A 23,902-nucleotide genomic window follows, 5' to 3' on the forward strand; every position below is an offset into this window, starting at 1 on the left:
AATTAATGTATAATTGTAATTATTTATATTTATAGCATTGAAACCTTGCGACTCTATTTGCCACACCTATTACATACACAGGGAATTTTGTACATCAACACCCTCAAAGCCTGGAGGAGGCAATTTGTTGTTGTCAACGATCATCCATTAATGGTCTAGGCCATTCATTAATGGCCGATAGAATTCCTTGCGTCTATCTTGGTGGGAGGAAACATTCCCCTGCCGCATCGTTGGAACAAGCGCAGAAAAGCGGTACGCTTGACCCAAGGTCATTGGTGTACATGTACACTCTGTAACATGTTAAATTTTACAGAATGAAAGTGAGAGAATGGTCAGTCTGGAAGTAGTAGCACCTATTGAGGTTCAAAAGTACTTTAAATATAAAACGTTAGATTATTTTTACATAAAAATGAGAAAATCCGCAATTTTTTCTTCGAAACTCAAAAAAGGGGGCCCCAGGAGCACGTGTTAATATTCATGGATTGACTCAAAATTTTGCAAGGATCATTTATTTGTATAATGGAACAAATTGAGGGGGCGTCGCGTAAAATATCTGCAACTTCAAAAATAAGGACCACCCTAATATATATATATACACTTGGAACAGCTCATTGGAAGAGGCGGTAATGAGCAAGTGAGTGGATAACTTTAAGAGGGCCATTGAACTTCAGTGCGAACTAATAAACTGACTAGGACCAGCCAAAGCTAGGCCCAGAGCCTGTTGCTGGTCATAATCTTAGAGTATAATCCAAACTGCTAAAACACGAGAGCAGCAGTAGTGTTGTAAAGATCAATAATATCCATAAGCAGGCTAAAAACCCTGACTCGGAGCTTAAAAGTAGCGGCACATCCGCCATCTTGGGGCTAAACGCCGCTTTCTTCCTATGTCTGCTTGAGGGAAGTAGCGTGTTTTGCTTCTTAATTGTGATTTCTTATTAACTCCATGCCAATCTACGGTCAAAAAGAGCCATTATCTAGATGCAAAGCACACTACTTCATCGTTCATCATAGCAGACGTAGGAAAGAAAGCGGCATTTAGCCCCAAAATGGTTGACGTGTCACTACTTAAACTACAATCTAGGGCTTTACCCAGGCCTCAGTGGCGGGTTTACTACGTCGCAAATGTCCCAACTGCAAGTGGCCCCGAAGAGGATAAAATTGGTAAATGTTTTACACAGTTCTACGATAGACAAAGTGGGCTCCAAAATTTATTGTGATCAGTGGCGCAGACAAAGAGAGGGTCCAGACCCCTCCCATCGCCCTTGAATTTTCTTGATTGATTACAATCCCATGCTTATAGTACGTAAAATAATTCTTCGCAAAGGGAATAATAATTTCAAGTAAAATAAATTTAAATAAAAAATTTAAAAAATTCTCATTTTTTTCCATTGTAAAATCGAGCTGTTGTGAACATAACTAATTCTATAATGATGATTTTGCTCCGCTGTTTTTATTTTTATTTATGAGAAAAGTAAATGTATTCATTCTTGTGCTTTCTGGTATTTTAATCATTTGTTATTGATAAATTTATTTCATTAACTAATTTCAATAATTTTTTAATGTTTTTTATTCCCGACAATCGATAAAAATCAAAAGAAAAAGTTTGACTGCGTGTTGGAGCGCGATATGAGAATGGTGGACCTTCAATCCTGCCACCCCCCCTTCCCCTTTGAAAAATTCCCGTGTGTGCCACTGATTGCGACGGGCCCTCCACCTGTAAATATGCCACTGCCCAGCAGAGCCCAATCTTCCAATAGGCAAAGTAGGCAGCTGCCTAGGGCGGCAAAATTTTCAGGAGCGGAAAATTTCGCTTTAATCACGTATTTTTTCCCCTTTAATGGTGTGGTTTACTTCAGTCAAAAGTACTACTTTTAGTCATTGAAATGGATAGAATAAGCAAAAAAAAAATCCATGGACCCAGAAAATACTTTGATTTTCCCAACAGTTTTTTTTAAATTAATTTTTTTAAATGTTCGATTTTTCAAACAAGGCGTGGTCTTTATGACGTCACAAATGATGCAATTTGGCGCATCTTTCTACTACGCTTCCACGTTATGATAATCAAGCAGCGAATTAAAATTGCACTCTACGCTTGCTATCAACGATATCGTTGCCAATTCACGTGAGTAAAGATGCGAATTAAATATTTAGCTCTGTGAGTGGCAACACAGAATGGCATTTCATCATTTGTGATGTCATCGCCAAGAAATGCAAACAATGAAAGCTCACCGATTTAAGCAATTTTTTAAAAATATTAAACTTGAACGAATTATTTAAAAAACTGTCAGATCCTATGTTTTTAAGCATGCTCTTTCAGAAAAAAATACTTTTGAAATTTTGGACACGACCCCATTATGGTTTCTTCAGTGATGTGTATTTTCTCTTCTACATTAAATTTTTTTTTCTCTTAATAGTATTAAGTCTGGGCGGCAAATGAAAATGAGTGACGAGTAGGACTGGGCGATATACCTATATCGTCAAATATCGATATATAACTATTACCACCGTAACGATATTTAGATTTCTATCCGTCCGATATATCGGTTGAAACGGAAATACGGGACATAATTACGGAGAAATTGAAATACTGACTCAAAAATACATAACTTTTTATAGTTCTGTATAATGGATGAGTGCTTGAAATTTCAAGAAATTAACTGCATTCTTGAATCAGTTACTTTACTTTTAATCATAGTACAAGGGAAAATTAACAGGGCCGCCGAAGGATCTCCGATCCCATTCCCCTAAAAAGTTTTCAAGAGCGGGACCCTTCTAAGGACCGCGCCCCTAGTTTCTGACAAGGCTGATATGGCCTCTCGTGAGCCCTAAAAAGTGAATGCGTGTTAGTTGAAAAAGCATCTTAATGCAACAATTAAAAATTAACCAATGGAGGTATTAACACGGTTCATAATTCTAATTAAACGTAAACCATTGACATTACGCTGAATAAAAGGTTTGCGAAATGTACTGAACAGAAATGGTTGTATTGAAAAAGAAATGAAAAACGAAAAATATCTAATGAGATTAAATAAAATAAAAAAAAAAACTAATTTGAATTTTGACATCTTGAATTCAAATTATGTTTTCGCAATCATTTGTGTGTGTATGTAGGCATGTGTGTTTGTGTGTGGGGGGGGGGTATGTGTATGTGTGTGTGGGGGTATGTGTATGTGTGTGTGTGCAGGTAGGAATGTGTGGGTAGTTGTGTGTATGTATGCGTGTGTGTTTGTGTGTGTATGTGTTTGTGTGTGTATGTGTTTGTGTGTGTAGGTGTATGTGTGTGTAGGTGTATATGTGTGTAGGTGTATGTGTGTATGTGTGTGTGCGTGCGTGCGTGTGTGTAGCTGCGTATGTATGCGCGTGTGTGTAGGACATGGATGCAACCTGGAGACGGCTTTCGCTATAGGTGCAGCATCGTGAGGAGCCCGCCTGTCCACGGTGATGGTGCAGAGGGTGGCGGTGGGAAAAATCAAAGGAACGTCAAAAACAGTCAAATGAAAGCAATGAGCAATCGTGATTGCTCAATACCGCCAGCTCAATCATTTCCATCCGAGCTGTCGTATTTCATCACTAAACGCCGCGCAACTCATAGCTGAATAAAAATAGTAGCTTTATCTTCGATAATAAGAGAGAAAATTTTTATTCCGTTCATAACACGAGGCACAACTTGAACCGTTAATACAATTTTAAAGCGTTATCGCCGGCAACCCTGACATCACCGTTAATGCGCTGACATAGTGTTTTTTGTGAAAGTTGTACGCATTAACGTTAATTCGATGACGTAGAGTTGTTTGTGAAAGTTGTACGTATTAACTAAGATGGAATTGAGTTTTGCCATGCACGATCATGTATTTTTTGTGAAAGTTCTACGCATTTTCGGAACAGTAACAAGTACCATGATTGAAAAAGCTGAGCTTGTCGATTGATGACATTTATTGGATAATTTACCAAGATTCTCTAAGACCGCCGGATGAAGATAAAAAGTAGGTACAATTTTTAAGCATTTTTTTTATTTACTAATGTAACATAAATGAATAATATACGGAATTCATAGATTTTAAAAATTATGAAAAATTTCATTGAAATAAAAAAATGTCTTAAAATTTATTTAAAAACGCCGAAAAAAAGAAGTTTACTGCATTAATTTTGATAATATTCAGATTTTTTCAAATAAATAAATAAATAAATTTTTTAATTTTAATTTTCTCTCCCGAAAATATTTGTTACATATCAAATTGCAGTGCATTTATAGCTGCATTCTTTAAAAATTTATTATTAGTATTTTACTTAATCTTACTCGACTAAAAAGTACAAAGTCTTAAAGCAAAGCTATTAAATGACTAAAAATAAACTATTTAAGACATCAATCTTTACTAATAATAAAGCCGAAAGTCTCTCTGTCTGGATGTCAGGATCTCTGTGACGCGCATAGCGCCTAGACCGTTTGGCCGATTTTCATGAAATTTGGCACAAAGTTTGTAGCATGGGGGTGTGCACCTCGAAGCGATTTTTCGAAAATTCGATGTGGTTCTTTTTCTATTCCAATTTTAAGAACAAAACTATCATAAGATGGACGAGTGAATTACGAAATTATCATAACGTGGAACCGTAACATGGACACAAGCCAATTGGCGAGAAAATTTACCATACATTATTTGTAAATATACAGGTGAACCAAAAGACCTTTTAATCTTTCTATTACGGGCAAAGCCGGGCGGGTACCACTAGTATATAATAGTTTTCAAACTATTGAGACTGCTCAAATTAAAAGATTTAAACAAAATATTGAATTGAATATTTAAAACTTTTTTGTTGCGAAGCACTTTTGTCATGCATTGAGCTATACCATTGAGCACGCCCTCCTCCCCCCCCCCTCCAGGAAAGTTTTGAATTAGAGAAATGATATTATATTTGGAAATGTTTTTTGTTGTTTTTCGATCCTTTGCACACCCCTCCCAAGATTATATCGATATATCGAAAATATCGATATTTGGAGAACGATATATCGCGGTACTAAAATTCTGATATCGCCCAGTCCTAGTGACGAGCGAAAAAGGCTGAATGATTTTAAATGAAGAAAACATGCTTAGTTAAAAACTGAAGAACAAAAAGGAGTCTTCAAAAAGTTTTTAAAAAGTGATACATGTTTTTCAAATGGGTAATTTTTAAAAGCAGAATGTATGGGCCTTTTGGAATGTAATTCAGAAACAATTTACAAGTGAAATTCCATAGAGCAATGAGAAGTGGTGTGAAACGTAAAGTGAGTGAACGTAATAACACAGAGGAAATTATTTAAATCGTTATATTCATAGATGAAAACAATTCTCAATTTACCAAATGATAAAATATGAGCATGCACAAATATTATACATTCATAACACCTAATCGGGAGGAGCGTTAAGCATCATTAAAAAACAATTTTAAAAAATTATAAAAAAAATCTCAATATTGCAATTTTGTCTCCAAATTTTCCAAATAAGGAATTTTTTGGGAGGTCACAGTGATCTCCCATCGGAATACCCTTGAATATAAAATGTCATAAGCTTGACAGTTTAAATTTCGGGAACACTATTTTTTGCGGGTTTTTTTTTTTTTTTTTTTTAAATATTAATCAAGGAAATCTTGCCTTTTTTTTGAGCGGGGGGGGGGGGCAGATTTCAGATCTGCCAAGAGGCGGCGTATAGCTGAATTCGGCTCTGCTGCCCAGGCTGGGATTCGAACCCAAGTCCATGATTCAGTAACCTGAAGTTCAAATCCCTTACTGAGCAGCGAAAAATAGTTTAAAAATAAAAGAAAAAAACTAGTTCTTTTTTAGACTTAATGGATTTTTTTCCAGGGCCATTAAGATTTCCAAGACTCCAGAACACACCAAGTGTATGGTTCCTTTTCAACAGAACACACGAAGATAAATTTACATTTCCCTCACCTTAATTACAAAAAAAAAAAAAAAAAAATGCCTTCCGTGTGTGAGAGGGAGCACACAAAGCGAGAGATTGATAGCCTCGCCTCTGTGGGTAAATAATTTAAACACAAAAGTGAAAGTGTCTGAGGGCATATCCCACCTTTTTTATTTTATTTCGCCTCCGTAATAGCTATTACAGCACACACACTTCTTCTTTCATTATTATTATTATTAATCATTTGGAAGAAGGTATTATCCCAACAAAAGTGGGTTTATTTCGTTTTAATAACAGTCACGAAAGCTTCCTCTGCATCTCATTTCGCTAAAAGTCTGTCCGCTCTCACGCGAAAAGCTTCATTTCGAAGCCGCTAAAAATACGTTTTCACAAAAGGGGTATAATTGCTTGATCTGTTTTGTCAGAAATGGAATTTTATTCAGAAAGGAGATTTGAAGTAATTGTTATTATATATTATTATTTTTAATTTCGTAAGGATAGTTTGCTCTTAATGAATAATTTGCGTCCTTAATTTGGAATTATTTTTTGCAAATTGTGAAAGAAGGTAATCCTTTGAAAAGAGTTATGTGGAATAGTGACTTAATTCCATCTTCGGAAAGTCTCCGAAATTGAAACTTTCCAGACAGTGACTAAAAATGTAATTTATTCATTAATTTAAAAAATAAAATAATAACTTTTTTTTTTGCTTAGATTACAAAAGAATACCTCTGGCAGTTAAGCCAAAGCTGTTACATAAGTTGAAAAATATACAACTAGGAGTATAAAAATTCATAAAACCTTTAAAGTAACTAGTTGAGACAATGGAGAATATTGTTCTTTTTTTTATGCTAACGGACCTGTACTGATGAAGATTTTTTGAATTAATGATGACGAAGATCATCAGAAGGAGTTCGAAGTTATTTGAAGACGTTGATTATCACCATTCTAATGGAGACGTTAGGGAATGTTCTTTCCGAAATGTGAAGTTTTTTGCACTAGTGTCCTCAAGGAGTCACAGTACCTTTTGAGCATTTTTTTTTAAATTTATGAATATTGTGATTTTCTTTACAACCATAACATACACACTCATTTCGCAACCAATAATTTATTTTCAAAATCTTAAAATATTGCCCACATTTTTTAAAAATTCAAAAAATTTAGAAAATTTCAATTTGTTTAAATCCCTAAGGATTTTTTGTTTTTGCACTTATTTAAAAAAAGGTTTTTGCTAAGCAATCACAATATTTATCTCTAAAAATCTGTTCATTCATTTGTTTATATATGTATTGGACATTTTATGTGAATAATTATGTAAAAAATCATAATTTTTTTTTAAAAGTATAACATGCTCTAAACATTTGAGTAATTTATAAAATGCTTATCAAATGCACGGTTTTGTTCAATATATTTTCCTGACTGCAAAAAGTATTACTTTAAAGCTGTATCTTTCATAGAAAAAAAAATCCTTAGGGATTCTAATGACATGAAAACACAAAAAAAAAAAAAAAAAACGATCACCGAGAAAAAGCAATTTAAAATTTTTCTTTTGCATAAGAACACATAGCGAGCATGACCTAAAACTACTCATAACTTTTTAAACATTTGAACTCAAGCGATGAAACCGTTTCCCTGTGTTTGGAATAATTTGTAGTTTTGAAATAAGCAATAAAATATTTTTTGATCGTTTGATCATTTTTGAGGTACTGTGACCCCTTAAATGGGAAAACTTTAATTAAAAAAAAAATCTATTATGTTTACTCTGATTTTATTGGTATTTTTTGCTGTGAACCTTTTGGTATTTTAAACAGGACCGTTGACGTTACTTCGAGACTGTTGATTACCTTCTGATGGGAATTTTAAAGGCTTGATGTTCTCCGAGTAAAGGGACATTATTAGAATCGGGATTTGTAGTGGTTGTTGTCCCAATTTTGAGACGATCTCTCCGGCAAGAAGCTATAAAATAATTTAGATAGCAGGTGTAGCGCTGAACACCATTTGCCGAAGATCGGGATTATAAGGGAAATGAATAAAATATAACAACGTATATAAAGTACAAATTCAAAATGAAAAAAGGTTAAAAAACCAGCAAACAGCTGTTTCGGCACTCTAAAATACAAATGCCATCATCAGTGCAATTAAAAACGAAGACAGGTTCAACCCGACCAAGACCAGGTTCACCAAGACCAGGTTCAACCCGACCGTTGTCGGGTTGAACCTGTCTTCGTTTTTAATTGCACTGATGATGGCATTTGTATTTTAGAGTGCCGAAACAGCTGTGTGCTGGTTTTTTAACCTTTTTTCATTTTGAATTTGTACTTTATATACGTTGTTATATTTTATTCACTATGCAGTACAAAGTTTTCGACTACTTTTTATGTATAAGGGAAATGTTTGACTTTATTTAAGAATTGTTGACCTCGGTCGAACTGGAATTTTTGAGAATTACCCAAACTAACTACCTTACTACTCCAGTACGTTTTCCTGATTTATATTGTGTGATTTTTTGATAACTATTTAACCTCTGCCTGCGTTGACCATTAACCCGAACCGATTGAAAAAAATCTACATTAACGTGAGTGAAGCCGCTGGCAAAAGCTAGTATCATATAAATATTGTTTATCAAAATCTTCAAAATTTGATCGCATTTTACAAAATTAGAGTCCATGTTCATTAAAATATTCATCCAATGAAGCGAGGATAGGATACATATCTGGAATCTCTGCAGTCTGTTTCGAACAACAATTGATGTTTTTAATAAAATGGAATTGCCCAGCTGTTTGCAGTAAAATTTGGTTTTTGATGATCGTGAAAGGCAAAATATTTTGGAAAGGTTGCCTTAGGGTCTGTCCTTAAATAATGGCTTATAGCAGAGCTCTTCAATGGGATTGTTTCCTCCAGTAAAAAGTACTACTTTTAGTCACTAAAATTGATAGAGTAAGCAAAAAAAAACATGGAGCCAGAAGAACCTTTTTTTTCAAACAGTTATTATTTATCAATTTTTTTAAATGTCTGATTTTGGAACTAAGGCGCGGTCTTTATAATGTCACAAGTGATTTATTTTGGCGTGCTACTCCACTGCCGCGCTAAAATTTTAAGCTTTGATGTCAACCGCGTTGCCAGGTTATGATAATTTGCACTGTGCGCTAATGGCATTTCATCACTTGTGATGTCATGTACAGAAGAGTGAAAAATGAAATTAAATCTGCACACTAATTACAATAATTGTTGAAAAATATTAAACTTTGTCAAATTATTTTAAAAATGGTCAAATCGCATGTTTTTAAGCATGCTCTTTCAGAAAAAAATACTTATAAAATTTCGGAAACAACCTCATTGGTGAGTTGAAAAAAAAGCAAGGTTTCTGTGGTCACACCAAGGGGATTTAAACCTCCTCCCATTTCCCTTGATTGCAAAAACCATGTTGTCTATCATGTAAAAATGTAATACATCCACCCCGCCCCCCACCCGTCTTTAGAAAATTCTAGCTTATTAAAAGACTCCCACCCCTTATTCCAGGAGAAAATTCTGGCTTCGCTGATAAAAGGATGTTTTTTAATTTATATAAAAAATCCAATTTGTTGATTTTTATGCTTTGTCCCGTTTAAAAATGCATGGTAAAAATTGTTCAGTATGCTTCACACGAAACAGCAACCGTTTGGCAATATATCTTTAGATGAGTTGCACAGGATGTTTTCGATACACGAGAAAGAAAAGAGTATTTTTTTTTTGGGGGGGGGGGAGGGGGATATACGTTCAGTACATCTTTTTTGCACAGTTTTGCAGGAAATTAATTTATTACCAAATAATTAATAGTAATTTAATTTGAAAAAAAAATATGCGCACAAGTTTGAGAACCATTCGCCTAGCATGCATAGAAAACGCATTAACTGTTTTTAAACAAGACACACTTTTATCGACTTAAAATTTTCGCGTCGATAATTTAATCCTGCACAGAGCAGAAAAATGTTAGAAATATAAAATGATTTCTCCGATTCAGCGAAGAGAAACTTAATTTCGCCTAATAGCTTTTATCAAAATTATATTTTATCTTCGTTATATTCTTCAAACATGGTATCATCTCGTTCATTCACATACAGGTAATGACTCAAAATTAAAAAGGCCTCCTTCGACGACCCGCTGTCGTTTTGTTCGAAATCTGTCACTCGTGAAAAGTTACACATACCCCACGTCACACCTCCGCAGGTGCGCAAAGTCCCCCTCAATGCAAACAATTCCCTGTTTGCTCCTGTCGCTGCAACCATTTTAATTATCTGGCCCGATGGTCAACATAGAGAGCGGGGAGGGTCGTGAAATGTGTGACATATTGACGGCAATTATAATTGTCATCGATTGGAAAGCGGTGTCTTGGTTTTAGAATTTCCAACTTGAGTGCTGTGTTTTGCTTGAACATCAGAAATTGTCCTTAGCAAGTAGCAAGAACTTAAATGAGTGGTTCCCAACCTTTTGTACGTTGCGACCACTTTTCGGCCATGTAAATGACTCGTGACACCATGCGTATATGTCCTCCGTCTAACACAATTATTGTAGAAATCAGGAAAATATAGCAACTCTGATTTTCCCTACTTGCTCAACTTTTCTATTGCTAATATATTAACTCTGATTTTGATATATACTTCGAAGAGTTCAAAATTCTTACACTCAATTCATTTTCCAATTTACCACACATCTGCGGTAAATATTGAATCATAGAAAATCAATAGTTATAAATTTGCGAAAAGTAACGAATAATACAATTAACTATTATGAAAACACGAACTCGGTGATAACTTTTATAAATAAAAATTAACCGCAATTTACTAACATCGTTGCAAAGTAAAATAAAAAGATGTCTCCCGAGTTTCGCCGACATTTCATCCCCCCCCCCCCCCTGTTTTTCAGTTTTAATCATAACTTTTGACACATTAAAGGGGGAGGAAATTTGAAATATTAGCGAAACTGGACTGGGAATAAACCAATAAAAATCATGTTATGAGTTTTTTCTTACGTCATGGTTTAATGATTTGTATATTATTTATTTTCAGGAGTGTACATAATGTCCTGGACCCCCAAAAAATGCTTCATGACCCCATCACTGTTAAAATAGGTTACTTAGAATTGAGATAAAATAGCTTATTTTCAAGCACATCACTTACTCGAAATGGCTCCGACACAATTTGGCTTAAAATTGAAAAGCATGAGTTCTTACTTTTGAAATATATCTCCTACTCAAAAATGATTCACCATGTACTCATTTTTGAAATAACGCTTGCTACGGAGGAGGGGCGGGACGGGGGGGGGCGGGAGTTCTTACTTTTGGAAATATATCTCCTTCTCAAAAATGATTCACCATGTACTCCTTTTTGAAATAACGCTTGCTACGGGGGAGGGGCGGGGGGGGGGGTTAGCCCCGGGTGTTACCCGTCTGGGGGTGCTTCCCAAACTGGAATGGCAAGTTATTGAAAAATATCAAGCTAGAATGTATTTATAAGACTACAAAATTAAAACTATAGGGAGGGAACCCCCAGACCGCAAATACACTCACCCCACATCATAATACTTAGAATTTAGTTCATATTGTCAAAACTTAGACCTAGTAGGGACTTCCTCTTAAACCAAAGAACTGAAACCCATTATTTTCCCGTGTTTAAAATACGCTTGAAATAATTAATGGGCCATCAATTTCATACACCCCTTACTTTTTTGACCACGCAACGGCTCTGCTCATATGCGTCTAGGGCGAGTTATATAAAACCCGTTTATAGTTTTTATTTGTACATAAACCCGATTAAAATTTCGTAATAAAACAAATGTAGTTGTTTCCGAAAATTACATGAATTTCGTGTTTTCATAGAACATTAAACTTTTTTTTATTTGTGTTTGTAGGGGGGGGGGAGATAACACCACAAACTATCGCACCGGTCACCCATGCAAGGTATGCTACTGGCATTAGCCATATATTCAATTCATTATATTAGGTAATATATGTAAAAGTAAGTATAGTGTTGAAAAAACCAATCACTCTAATCTGAATGAAATCTATAACATCAGAGCTGTTGGTATAAAACAAAGTCAAATACTGTATTAAAAGATCCATTTAAATACTTCCTCAGCTGGATTTGGCCATACATAACTAAAAAGCGAACATAATAGGAAAAAAAAGCATACAATTTATATGGAACATTTTAAAAGTTCTTAAACAATGAAAGCAATAAAAAATAATAAATACGCTTAAAGTGGCGTTTTACAAATCAAATTTTTAATCAAAAATCGTAATCTGGTCTCATTTAAGTTGAAATATATCACTTAGGAAAATTTAATTAAATGTATAAAAATGAACTATTCCAAAAAGTTCATTAAAATTTATAAGCAATTATAAGCAAAATCTTTTTTACCCTCTCTTTCATCGTTTCTCTTATAAATAATGAAAAATATTAGAATACCTACACTATAGAATGCTATTTTTAAAAACATATGAATTTAAGAAGAAAAATAATATACTGACCTGTTACAAGAGAGCAAAATATTGCTCCCGCAATTTTAGAAACATCTTCCGCTCCCGCTTGAAAATTTCATTTAAATTGAAGAAATGCTGTTTATGCACAGATAGCTTTCTATTTGAAAATAAGCTAAACTATGTTTCGCATTAAGTTATTGCCGATCCGAAGTAACCTCATTCCAAACAGCACACGGAGTTACATAAAATGTAAGACTAAGTTTCAGCTCACATTTACAGCAGCATAAATCGAAGATTTTATTTATTATATCGAAGACTCATTACTGAAATAAACAAACCGTGTAAACATTCTTAGTTTTTCTTTCTTCTAGAAACATTAAAAAACGATTTCAAAGAGGGGAAGATTGGTACACTTGCTGATTAAAAACACTTTCATGGGTGACGTGTTAATTTTTCCACTCGTTTCGATACCTAACTACGCATGCGTAAAAGCAATTCCACTCTTAAATTTGTCTTCGTACTTGAATCTGAGCAGAATACTGTCGTGGAGGTAAACAGCAGTATCTGCAGAAATGTGTTTTCGAGATATTTGATGAAACACGTTTTGGATTCAATAATAACAATAAGGAAATGTTGGAACTAGACGTCTTTTTCTCGCTTTTTTTTCAGCGGAAACTTAATAAACAGAATTGTACAATAAAGCTAACGTACAACAGATGACAAAAATGCAGAAAAAAAAAGTAAAAAATTTGCAATTACTGCCTTTTACCAGCTTACGACAGAATAGTTCGTCATTTACGAATGAATTATGCTTAGAAAAAATGAGCAGTTAGATATTTTCATTGCGAAGCAGATTATTTTTAACAGTGAGTAGCGACTGCCATACGAAAGTAAAGTGCAATCAGTATCTGCAGAAGTGAGTTTTTTAAACATTTGGAAAAATGTGTTTCGGGTTCCTAACTAACAATAAGGAAATGTTAGAATTTGGCATTTCTTTGTGCTTTATTTTCTGCGGAAACCAAATAAGCAAGTTTGCACAATGAAGCTAAAGTACAATAGAGGACAAAAATACAATAAAAGGAAAATGTACAGATACTGCCCTTTACCTACCCAGTGCCCACTGCAGTTTACGTTAGAGTAATAATGAAAACAGTTAAAACAATCAGCAATCAAGACCATTGTGTTTTTTGACCCATCAACCATTTGCTCTCGTCTCCTTGTTATGGAGATTATGGGTCTTAAAAGTCTGAGGACATGAAAAAAAAAGTCGAACTAGTTTAGCTTAATATGGTCTCTTAAACAGTCACTGTAGCTTCGTAAATTTCGGTAATATTTTGTTTCATGGTTGCCAAGAGCCAAGCCAGGTCCCTTGATACTTTGGTCACCGGGCATCATCCCCTATAAAACTCACAGTTCTCCGAATCTGAGCCGGGCCCCTAGTTTCCGACTAGGCATGGCCTTTCATCACCCCTGTTTTGTTTAGAACTTAGTGACATTTTAAGTTTTAATTCTATGTAGGAAAAATCCCAGTAAGAAGAAGATGCAAGATTTCGCGCCACTGTCAGCTACAGTGCCGGCAAAAAATCTTTTCATTTGGTTGGCAATTAAAAACTTTGCATGAAAAAACTTCTTGTCATGACTTTATAGTCATGCACTCTAGTGATTTGGCAGGACAATGAATATTCGAACTAGGTTGTGACCGAATATTCGGTCTTCAACCAAATTACAAGGGTGCTTGACAATAAAATCATGACAAGAAGTTTGCATGTAAAGTTTTTAATTCCCAATCAAATGTGAAGATTTTTTTTGCCGGCACTGTACTTCTGGAGGAAAACATTTGTGACGAATTTCAGCAACAAAAATGGCGTGTTATAGGTTTTTAATCTTTTTCTTCAACTGGTTCTTTTTATTATTATTATTTTTTTTTTTTTTGACTGTAATGTATTACAAAATACATCAAAAGGAAGAAATTAAAGAAAAAAAAACTTCATTCCTAATGTGAGTTTGCTAATCTCATACCTGTCATGTTTTGCACCAACTTCTCAAGCACTCTGTATAAGGTCGGGGGACAGGCAATCACACAAATAAACAAATAGGGGAGCTCCCCCTCCCTCCGCCTCCACCCCGCTGATCGCTTCGTAATCGCTCTAATGGAGAGCCCGTTTGCGAGGGTCAATATTTGCGGATCGGGAAAAGGTGAAAACGCGGGAACAGAATCTATTGTCTGCGCATTCCCGCCTCCCGCACGCGGGGTCCGAAAAGGGTCAAATGTGTCCGTCTGACTGATCTGTTCTAAAATAGTGGAAAGGGAGGGGGAGATTTGGAAGTGGTATAGATGGACGTAGAACAAAATCCTTGCTGTGTTGAAACAGAAGTGAAATACGAACTGTTGTCTATCCAAATATACTTGAGTCAAAAATAGACCCATTGGAAATTGTTAGTTTAATAATAGGCCGCCTTTTTCCCCTTGTATGGTAAATAAATGAACCTGTACTTTTAATTTTCTCAACTATATGTCCCGCCCCTCCCCCCTCCCTCCCAGTGACTTTTGTTTGTGGAACAATCAGTTTCAAGTTATTTTATTAAAGTCAATGGAGCCCTCGTTAGCAAAACTAGCGTATTTCAAAGTTGATGCTTGACCACAGATTTCCTTCGCAACTTTTACGGTTCTCCACAAAAAAACATGACAACCTTTTAAAACCGTAAATTTTACGAGATTTATTCTACAACGTTCATAATAATCTGGTCACCTCCTGTATTCAGTTGTATCAACGAAGTACGTCTACGTAGGTAATCATTTGAGCAGTTTATTCCGCAAAATTCGGAAGCACGCCAAAACAGGAGCGCCACCCTTGTGTCACAGTGCAGGATAAATCCCCCCCCCCCCCTTCTGAAAAATTCCAAAGAGGATATGTGCCCATAGTGATATTACTCCCCCCCCCCCCCGCACACACTAGATTCAGAAAATTAGCGTATTTACATATAAGTGAGCGTGATATTTTTGTTGTTTTTCGATAAAATGTGCACTGAGTATACACTTTTCTCTCCCCAAGGCGGTAGCTAGCCATTGGTATAGGGTAGGGAACTTAGCTTGCATGGAAGAACACACCAAATATATATATATATATATATTGTAGAATTTCACGCAGCTTTGCCTTCCCCCAGGAAAAATTCGTTACGAAGAGCCTTTTCATCAGGTTGAGGAGGAAATCTCTCTCGAACAAAAACTTGCTCTTAATGTACGCACAGTGCGGTTAAAATTAGGATGAAAAACTTGACAATGCTGTGGTGCGCTTTCATCATATTGTGGATCCACGATATTTGCACAAAGAGCACATAAGCTTGTAAATAAATAAAATACTTCGCTTTTCTTTGATTTGCAAGCTGTTTCTTAGCTTTGTACGTTGTTAAAGCACCTCCTTGTGGAGAAATGTAAAGTCACTTTCTTTTATTACAATAATCTCGTTATACATGTTCCAATCCGTCTAGAAGAGCACGCAGTTAAGAGCTTCTGAGTACTTTCAGTTTAATTTTAACCACCTTTTATGAACTATTTAAAACGTGTGAAAATAACTCGGTAAATAAAAAGTAAATGTGTTTCACCTTTCCCATATTTTTTTATTCGACTCCTTGCAGGACCATCTTCACCAGCTACCAGCTAGAAGAACTGGAGAAGGCTTTCAAGGACGCACACTACCCGGACGTTTACGCCAGGGAGATGCTCTCGCTCAAGACAGACCTGCCCGAGGACAGGATACAGGTCAGTCTCTCTCTTTTTTGATTGTCTGTCCGTTCGTCCTGGTACTGTACTGAGTCTGTATACTCATACTGCATAGCTGGTTCCCTTTGTCTTTCAATCATATTGTCCAAACGCCAAATGGTGTCGACTTTAGGTGATGAAATTAGTCGCCTCTTCAGTGTTTTATTTCGCCTGTTTTCGGAAACGACATTTTTTCTTCGCCTTCTTATGGTACAATTGTCAACTATGTTATAATTTGATTTTTTGCCAAAACAAAAATTTACTAAACGAAACTACTCTTGCGTCATCAAGCTATGTTAAGTATATTTTGTTCCTTTAAAATAAAATTTAGACAGCAATTTTACATTTTCATACTTTTCTATAAATTTAAAGAAAGCTAAAAATTTTTAAAAAATCATTAAAAATGCATTGAAGTAAAGCAATAAGAAACTTTGCATTTAAAATGCCTCGAGTGATCAAAGATCCAAGAATGAAAGTAGTTAATAAAAGTGCTTGTATCATTGTAAAAAATACATTTATAGAACACAATTGAAGAATAGCATCTGAGTACATTCTTTAGTTCTAGAACTCATATGCCATGCAGATTATTATGTCCACTAAAAATGGAAGGATTGAATTTCAGTGTTATAAAAAGTGAGGAGTGGGTGTTTTTTTTTTTTTTTTTTTGAAAAGTGGGGAAAGCGTCATCCCGCTTTACAGGCACCTGCACTGAAGTTGCAAGACCTAAAGACGTTATACTTTTAATGTTTTCGTAGCTATTTGAAGAGTAAAGCCAATTACTTTACTAGATAGAACTGCATTTTTATGCTCTTTAACTATACACATTCATTATGAGAAATTTGTAGCAATTAAATAAATAAAATCAATTACTTCATTAAGCAGGTCTACTCTTATCCTCATGTTCTTGTATCTTTTGCATACCCGACGCTATTACTTTGCCCGAATGTAATAGCTTTCGTCCTCCATCTTTGTACTATAATTGGAACTATAAAAGCGAGTGTGTAATTTAGTCGGCTAACGCTATTCTTTTCCGTCAGCTCGCTCACTTCGAATAGAAGTAAAAAACTGGGGGCGTCAACGGTACAAGGTGTACTTACCGAATCAGGGGATCGTCTTTAATTAGGCCGCTATGGCTAGCCAATTACCTAATGGCTACTGTACACCAGAAAATACGCAATTCATCAGCGTCGCTTCAACCTAACTCCCAGGAGACGACAAAATGCGAAGGTACGCCAATGAAAAAAAAGAAAGAAAAACCCGGGGGTTGAGTTCTATAGATACTACGTTGTGCCTGCTTTTTTTAGTCAAAATAATGTAAGCATGCCACATGGAAAGTCAGAAAAAGCTTTCCCGAGACAAGTCTCCCCCCCCCCCCTGAAAATGGCTTTAGTGATCTTAATTTTATTTTAGTATTTATTTTTTTATTTATTATTTTACATGCATTTTTTTCACATCACTTTACTGGCGCTCTATTAGGATCATGCAAAAATAAGTGTTTATTAGGGATCTGTTTTTTAACAATTATTTTAAAACCTTATAAAAATAACATGGAGTAAATAAACATAAATTCGTTCCTGCTGTTAAAGAATAGTGTTTTTAACCACGAAATATGTTTCTCTACAATTTATTCATAATAACATTTCAGCAATAAATTCGTTCCTGCTGTTAAAGAATAGTGTTTTTAACCACGAAATATGTTTCTCTACAATTTAAAAATCAGCCATTATGATGCATGCAAAGGGAGATTCAGTTGCTGGTTATGGAGGAAACTGTTTATAAAAATATTTGCTCAGTAAGAAGTGGGATGGTTGTGCAATATTCGGGTACAAATGAGAATATTCAAACTGAAAAATACTTTTGATTTGAAAAATCGCATGAAAGAGTTTTTGTGGTAAATGCTGCACAGTGCGTGAAAACAAGTTGATTCTTTCATAAACTCAGTTTTAGTTCTTTAGTTGCATGAGAGATGAATGACTCCAGCATAATGTTTATTTACCCTCCCCCTCCCACTGATATAGAGATATTTTATACATTATGCGTGGTTGCACTGCACCTATACGGTTAATTAGTGAATCAAATTTATCGCTTCACAGAACTAAAAAATGTTGAAAATGTACATTGTAAAAAAGTTAAATTAAATCGCACATTGAAAACTAACATTGCTATACTGAATTAACAAAACGTTATATTATAACTTAAATTAAAAATTTTTAGAAACCCTGACTGGGTCGCAAATGTAGAATTAAGAGGAAAAATTGAAAATCTTTTTAAGAATCTTATACTATTAAAAATCAATTACAAATATTTTATTTGTTAACAAATAAAAACTGGCAACAGATAAAAATTTCATATCATTGCTTTTAATTATTTTTTTGTTGGCCAACAATACATTCGGCTACTAATCTCTACATAGTATAAAATGAAGTTCCCAAAAAGCGTCTGTTTGTTTGAACGCGCAAATCTAGAGAACTACCTGGCTTATTTCGCTGAAATTTTCACAGTATCTTTCTTTTAGTCGCGGAAAGGTTTGCAGACCAGTTCGAAAAAAAACGACGAGTAGTTTTTTTTTTCATTCCAATTTAGGCCCAATTTTCACATAAACTCTCGAACATGGGGGTGAAAAATTACTTGCACGTATTAATATTACATATCGTTTTACACAATTTGTTCCGCGTTTTACACAATTTGTTCCAATGCTCTAACTTAATTACGGCGGGAGTTATTTGCGTTTTTAGCTCGAAATTTTTTAGGCTTAGCTGAAATTTAAGCATTACTTTCTTCATTAAATACATCAATAACAAATGAAGGAATTGTCCCACAGTTTTCTTTTTGACACCATTGGAAAAAGCGACATTTTTTACTCCAGATCCAACTCGATCTGTGGTCGAAAAACTAAGCTTCTCTCTCTCGAAAGGAAAAAAAGTTACAAGAATTTTCAAATCAGTTTCAAAAAATCTCAGGCCCATTCAAATTACTTACCATTTTTCTCATTTAAATTCTTTAAACATATTTTATTTCGCGTTTCCATGGTTACGCTTTTTAAATCCATCTTTCTCGATTTAATTTCTTATAAGTACTTTAATATCTGTCATCATTGTTTGGAGGGGAAATTTTGCATGATGTTTTTTTTATTTATTTATTTATCTAAGCCTGATTGTTGAATGCACATCACTTGACACAATTTTTATTTTCAAGGTTGACCGGGCAAAGCCGGGCAACGCAGCTAGTCGCTGAATAAAGGCTCAGCCATATTTAAAATCTGCTTTAAAAAGCGTTATTTTTCACTGCAAAAATTGCGAAAAACTTTTTAGAGGTTTTTAACTAATATCTTCGTTAATTAATGTCACCCGAGGACGCAACCTAGCTAAGAACACTCTCAATCAACTCTCCTTTCGAATTTTTTTTTTTTTTTTCTCAAATCGGTCCTTCCGTTTAGGCGCTAAAGTGCCACAAACAGATACACAGATACACCTGACATGTCAAACTTATAACCCCTTCCTTTGTGTGTCAGAGGTTAAAAAGTAAACATTGTAAAAAATTGAATCAGTTAGATTGTGGGGACCATATTTCAGGCATTTTGTCTTCATTTTAAATTTTTTCCAAAAAAGTTTATTGAACCTGACATAAAATGTCTACATTCTCTTTAGAAAATGTATTCAAAAGAAGAAACTGGGATTTTTGTTTAATTTTTCAGGCATTTTAGGGTTCTGGGAAATTTTGAGTGAAAGTTCAAGTTTCTCGAGCCTTTTGAGAAATCAGGTTTTGTTCCTGCCATTTCATCCTAAGAAAACTTTTTTTTTTATATAGATGTGATCACTTCTTTACTACATTCATTAATTTCATTCCTCCACAATAAAAGTCACTTCTCGAAAAAAAAAAAAAAAAATGCTACGCTAAATTAAATGAATTATTTATGTTTTGAAATATAAAATGTCAAATATTCTGAACGTTAAAACTCAAATCTCTTCTTTCCTTGCCATCATCCCCCCCCCCCCTTAAATAGTTGACACTTTTTATGGAATTGATCACTGTTATAGTCCTGGCTGCTTTCATTACACAGTAAAACATCGTTTATACGTCTCTCATTTATGTTCTTTTACATTTATCCTCGTTTTCTTAAACTCGCAAATCATTCCCATTCATTTCTATTCAAAAATACATCGTTTATACATCACGAAATGTCTATTATATGTCGTGACCCCTCCTCCACCCCCCTCCTTAAATTTAAAAAAACAAAATCTGCCTGTCCAACAATCTTGGGAGTAATTTTTTAAGGCATGGAAAGTTAAATAAAAGGTTGGGAAACAAAAATTCTTTCGTTTGTCAAAGCGCTAGTGATAAATGTTTCCATGAACTTAATTCAATTCATGAGGAAGATCATAGCTCAAAGGTAATCAGCATATCAAAATCAATCGACTATAAGATATGTTTTTAATTAAATTCCTGCATGTATATTTAAGCAGATTATTGATATTATTTATCATCAATCGATAAGAAAATTGCCCGTCAAGGTATGACGGGTGAAAATTGCTTCTACATTTGAACGAAGTCATTTCCTGCTTGGTGATATTTTGATAGTCGAAATTGTAACCCTAACTGCAGTGGATTAACTCTAAACCTCAGCAGGTAGCGTTCATTGTTAATCATTCTTTCGTTTCTTCATTGCGTTGAAATGACATTCTTACCAGTAAAACAGTTAAGTTACCGGAACGAGTTCAGCCTTGTCACAATAAAGCCTTTACCTGTATGTTAAACATTACCAAAACATATTATCAAATTATCATGCCGTGATGCGAGTTTCATTGTTGAAACACGCGCGTTAGTCGATCATCGGCTATTATATATATGAGGATAACCGGAGATGCTCTATGTCTAATAAGTATTTAAAATATAATACCTAAAGGTATGACTTATTTCACATAAAAGTTACACTTAAAAATTGAAATAATGTCTTAAGTATAAAACCTAGTTGTCTTGTTTATAAAACAGTTACATGAAAAAAAAAAAACTTGATTATAAACAAACAACTCTTATATTTACACAATATTTGATTTATTGGGGATAAACTACTTTTAAAAATCAAAGTGATTTGTCAACGTTTCAGTAATACGTCGTTTTTATTTATACTGCGTTTCACGTCAGTCCATTGAAAGACGTAAAAACGATGCTTTACTGTATTTCACTCCTTCACAACGAAACTTCTCTAATTACTAGCAAATTAAACTGCCCTATTCATTTACTCGTAATTCGAGCTGGAAAAGCTTCAAAAGTGCCCTTTCAAGTCCAACAAATTTCTCCTCTTCAAGCAGAAAGTCGTGCTGTTAGCCGCCAATGTCATTTTCCAGTCTTCGAGAGAACACAAACCTGGGTTTCGCTTCTGCACAGGCGATCTCTTTTTACTCATGTTCGGGAGGGGAGTTACCTGGTCAGGGGGTTGTCGTCCTGGGAATATCGCCGGACAGGTGAGAGAAGCAGACGGCGAAGCGGGGGCCCTGGTCTAATGCGATTGCATGCAGTCCCCGGGGGCCGAGGCACCACTTTCGACTAATTACAAGCCGAGAGAGAGGAGTCGAATTTTCCTAATTTGGTGACCTGTGCGGAATTTCAAAGAGGGAGATGGATTGTTTTCGCGTTATTCGATTAAGGCGATTAGGTGCTCTGAAGAGGCTACTTTGGGAAGGAAAATGAACGAGATAGTTGATGTTGCTGGAAACGAAAGTTTGATGTTCACGGCAAAAGAATTCTTTCGAGAAAAACCTTTTTGAAAGCATTTTTTAAAGCTTTTGTTATACATACACCCCGGTATCCGTTTGGTTAGGTGGGTTAGACTTTTTAATCGTAGTCAAAATTGAAAACGAATAATAGTAATTAGGGTGATTCGATAGTAATTGCCAATTTAGTGGAAGTTTCTACAAGTTCAACTTAATTCACAAGAAAAACAAAGAGCGCGGGGGGGGGGGGGGGATAGAAAAAAATTTCTACGTGTCAATAAAACCACCAGAATTAACAATTACTATAACCATTTTTGTGTTTTAGTTGTACTATTTTTCAAATTATTTTCAATAATGTTTAAAATAGGAGATTTCGCCACTTACATTTGACCACTTACTTCCAGTAGTTTACCAGTGTAAACCAGAAATTGACCACATTTCAAACACAATAAAAACTAAAACCTTTCTTATTAAAATACGACCGTATGTATGTTTGTATGTAATGTTCGCCTAAAGGTCGCCTCTGATTGTCGGTCGGATGGATGACGTTATCACAGATGTCACGTGACATTGAATACTGCGTTGTTTAAAATCGTCAGTATCGAGTACATAATGTTGTTTAAGCACCGTTTTCTTTTCTTCATATTTTCGTATCTTATCATGAAGAATGAAGCAATGGGGTACAGTGATGAAGTACAATGATGAATTTTAAGCGCGTTGAGCGTGGAGAAAATTTTGGTGTGATAAATTAGGGACTGCTAACACGAAAACTGTGGCTCATTTATTCTGCTTTCTCTAACCACGCGATTTTTTTAAATAAAAAATAAATAATTTCCAACCATAATAAGCGTTAGTAATTTTTTGATATTAATTTCTATTTGTTTCGATCCAAATATTATCTAGAGATATTGTCTGCACTTGAGATTTGATGTAAGCAAAACCGTTAAAATTACGTAAATTGACAAAATTAATAAAGTGAGACACTTTTTTTTTTTTTTTTTGATGCAAAAAGATGTGATTTTATGGATGTTAAAAAATCCAACGTAACGCCTTTGCATTCATAAACAAACACCTTTTTACACTGAAAAGTGGGTTCTTTGCAGTAAAATTTAAAAACAATCTGCAATTATTTTGCAAAATTGTGCCTTTTTATCAATGTTGCATCCATTTTTAGTTTTTTACGCATTAACAATATATATGCAGATATATATAACTCCCGATTATGGGTTTGTTACGATTCGGCGCGACCGTTTCGGCGCGGCCGATTCGGCGCTGACCGTTTCGGCGCCAGATTTTTGCATTCTGAACTTTGTGAATTCTAGAAATTTTAGTTCACAGAAGAAAAAAGATTTTTGGAAGAAGTATGTGAATTTGGCGCTCTAGATGCTTGTTAAAATTTATTTTAAAAATTACAGTGGGGGGGGGGGGGGAGAGAGGGGGCATATGTGATAAACGTATGTTTTACTGTGACAACACAAAAAATATCTTGAAAAATTAGCAAGTAATGCCAGTACCAGTCCTATCTTATTGTCTTTTTTTTTTTTTAATCAATGCTGAACCGTTTTGTGTTTCTGTGGTGATTATTTCTTTGTTGTAGCAGCTATTGGAAATAATTTCATAAGTCTTCTTCACGTGAAAACACTTTTCAAACTAACCAAAAAGCTCCACTTAACTATGTAAACCCAGGGGCGGATCCAGAATTTTTTGTAAGGGGGGTCAAGTTTCAAAATTTTCAAATTTGCGACCTGAGTCATGGATCATTTTACCTCAAATTTTCTTCAAAATTCATATTTCTCAGGCAAACAGGCTGGTCACGTTACAGTTAGCTTTGAATATATGAGATTACGGCTATAAAGTAGTTGAAAAAAGCACACAACACCCCCACACAAGACATATGGTTTGAGATCAAGTGCTCTTATTTTTGAAAGTTAGTTCTAAACACTAGTATTTTTCTGTAATCGATTTTAAATTTATTGCAAATTAATATTTTTTAAAGTTTTATTATTATTATTATTATTTATTATTGCTTTTTTTTTGTTACCAAATAGTTAATCGACAGTTTAGTGCTACAAAACAGTTA

The 23,902-nt window shown here is 34.8% G+C and overlaps 1 protein-coding gene across 1 annotated transcript in view; it reads left to right on the top strand.

Annotated features, from left to right (window-relative positions):
- Positions 1-7,375: 7,375 nt before the first annotated feature.
- The window catches only part of LOC129226815 (visual system homeobox 2-like), a 51,685-nt gene continuing 35,158 nt past the window's right edge, over positions 7,376-23,902 (top strand). Inside the window, 2 exon segments of the mRNA XM_054861443.1 lie at positions 7,376-7,410; positions 15,979-16,111. Coding sequence (XP_054717418.1) covers positions 7,376-7,410; positions 15,979-16,111 — 168 coding nt within the window.

This window comes from Uloborus diversus, chromosome 7 (genome assembly GCF_026930045.1).
Source record: "Uloborus diversus isolate 005 chromosome 7, Udiv.v.3.1, whole genome shotgun sequence".
Lineage (NCBI taxonomy): Eukaryota > Metazoa > Arthropoda > Arachnida > Araneae > Uloboridae > Uloborus > Uloborus diversus.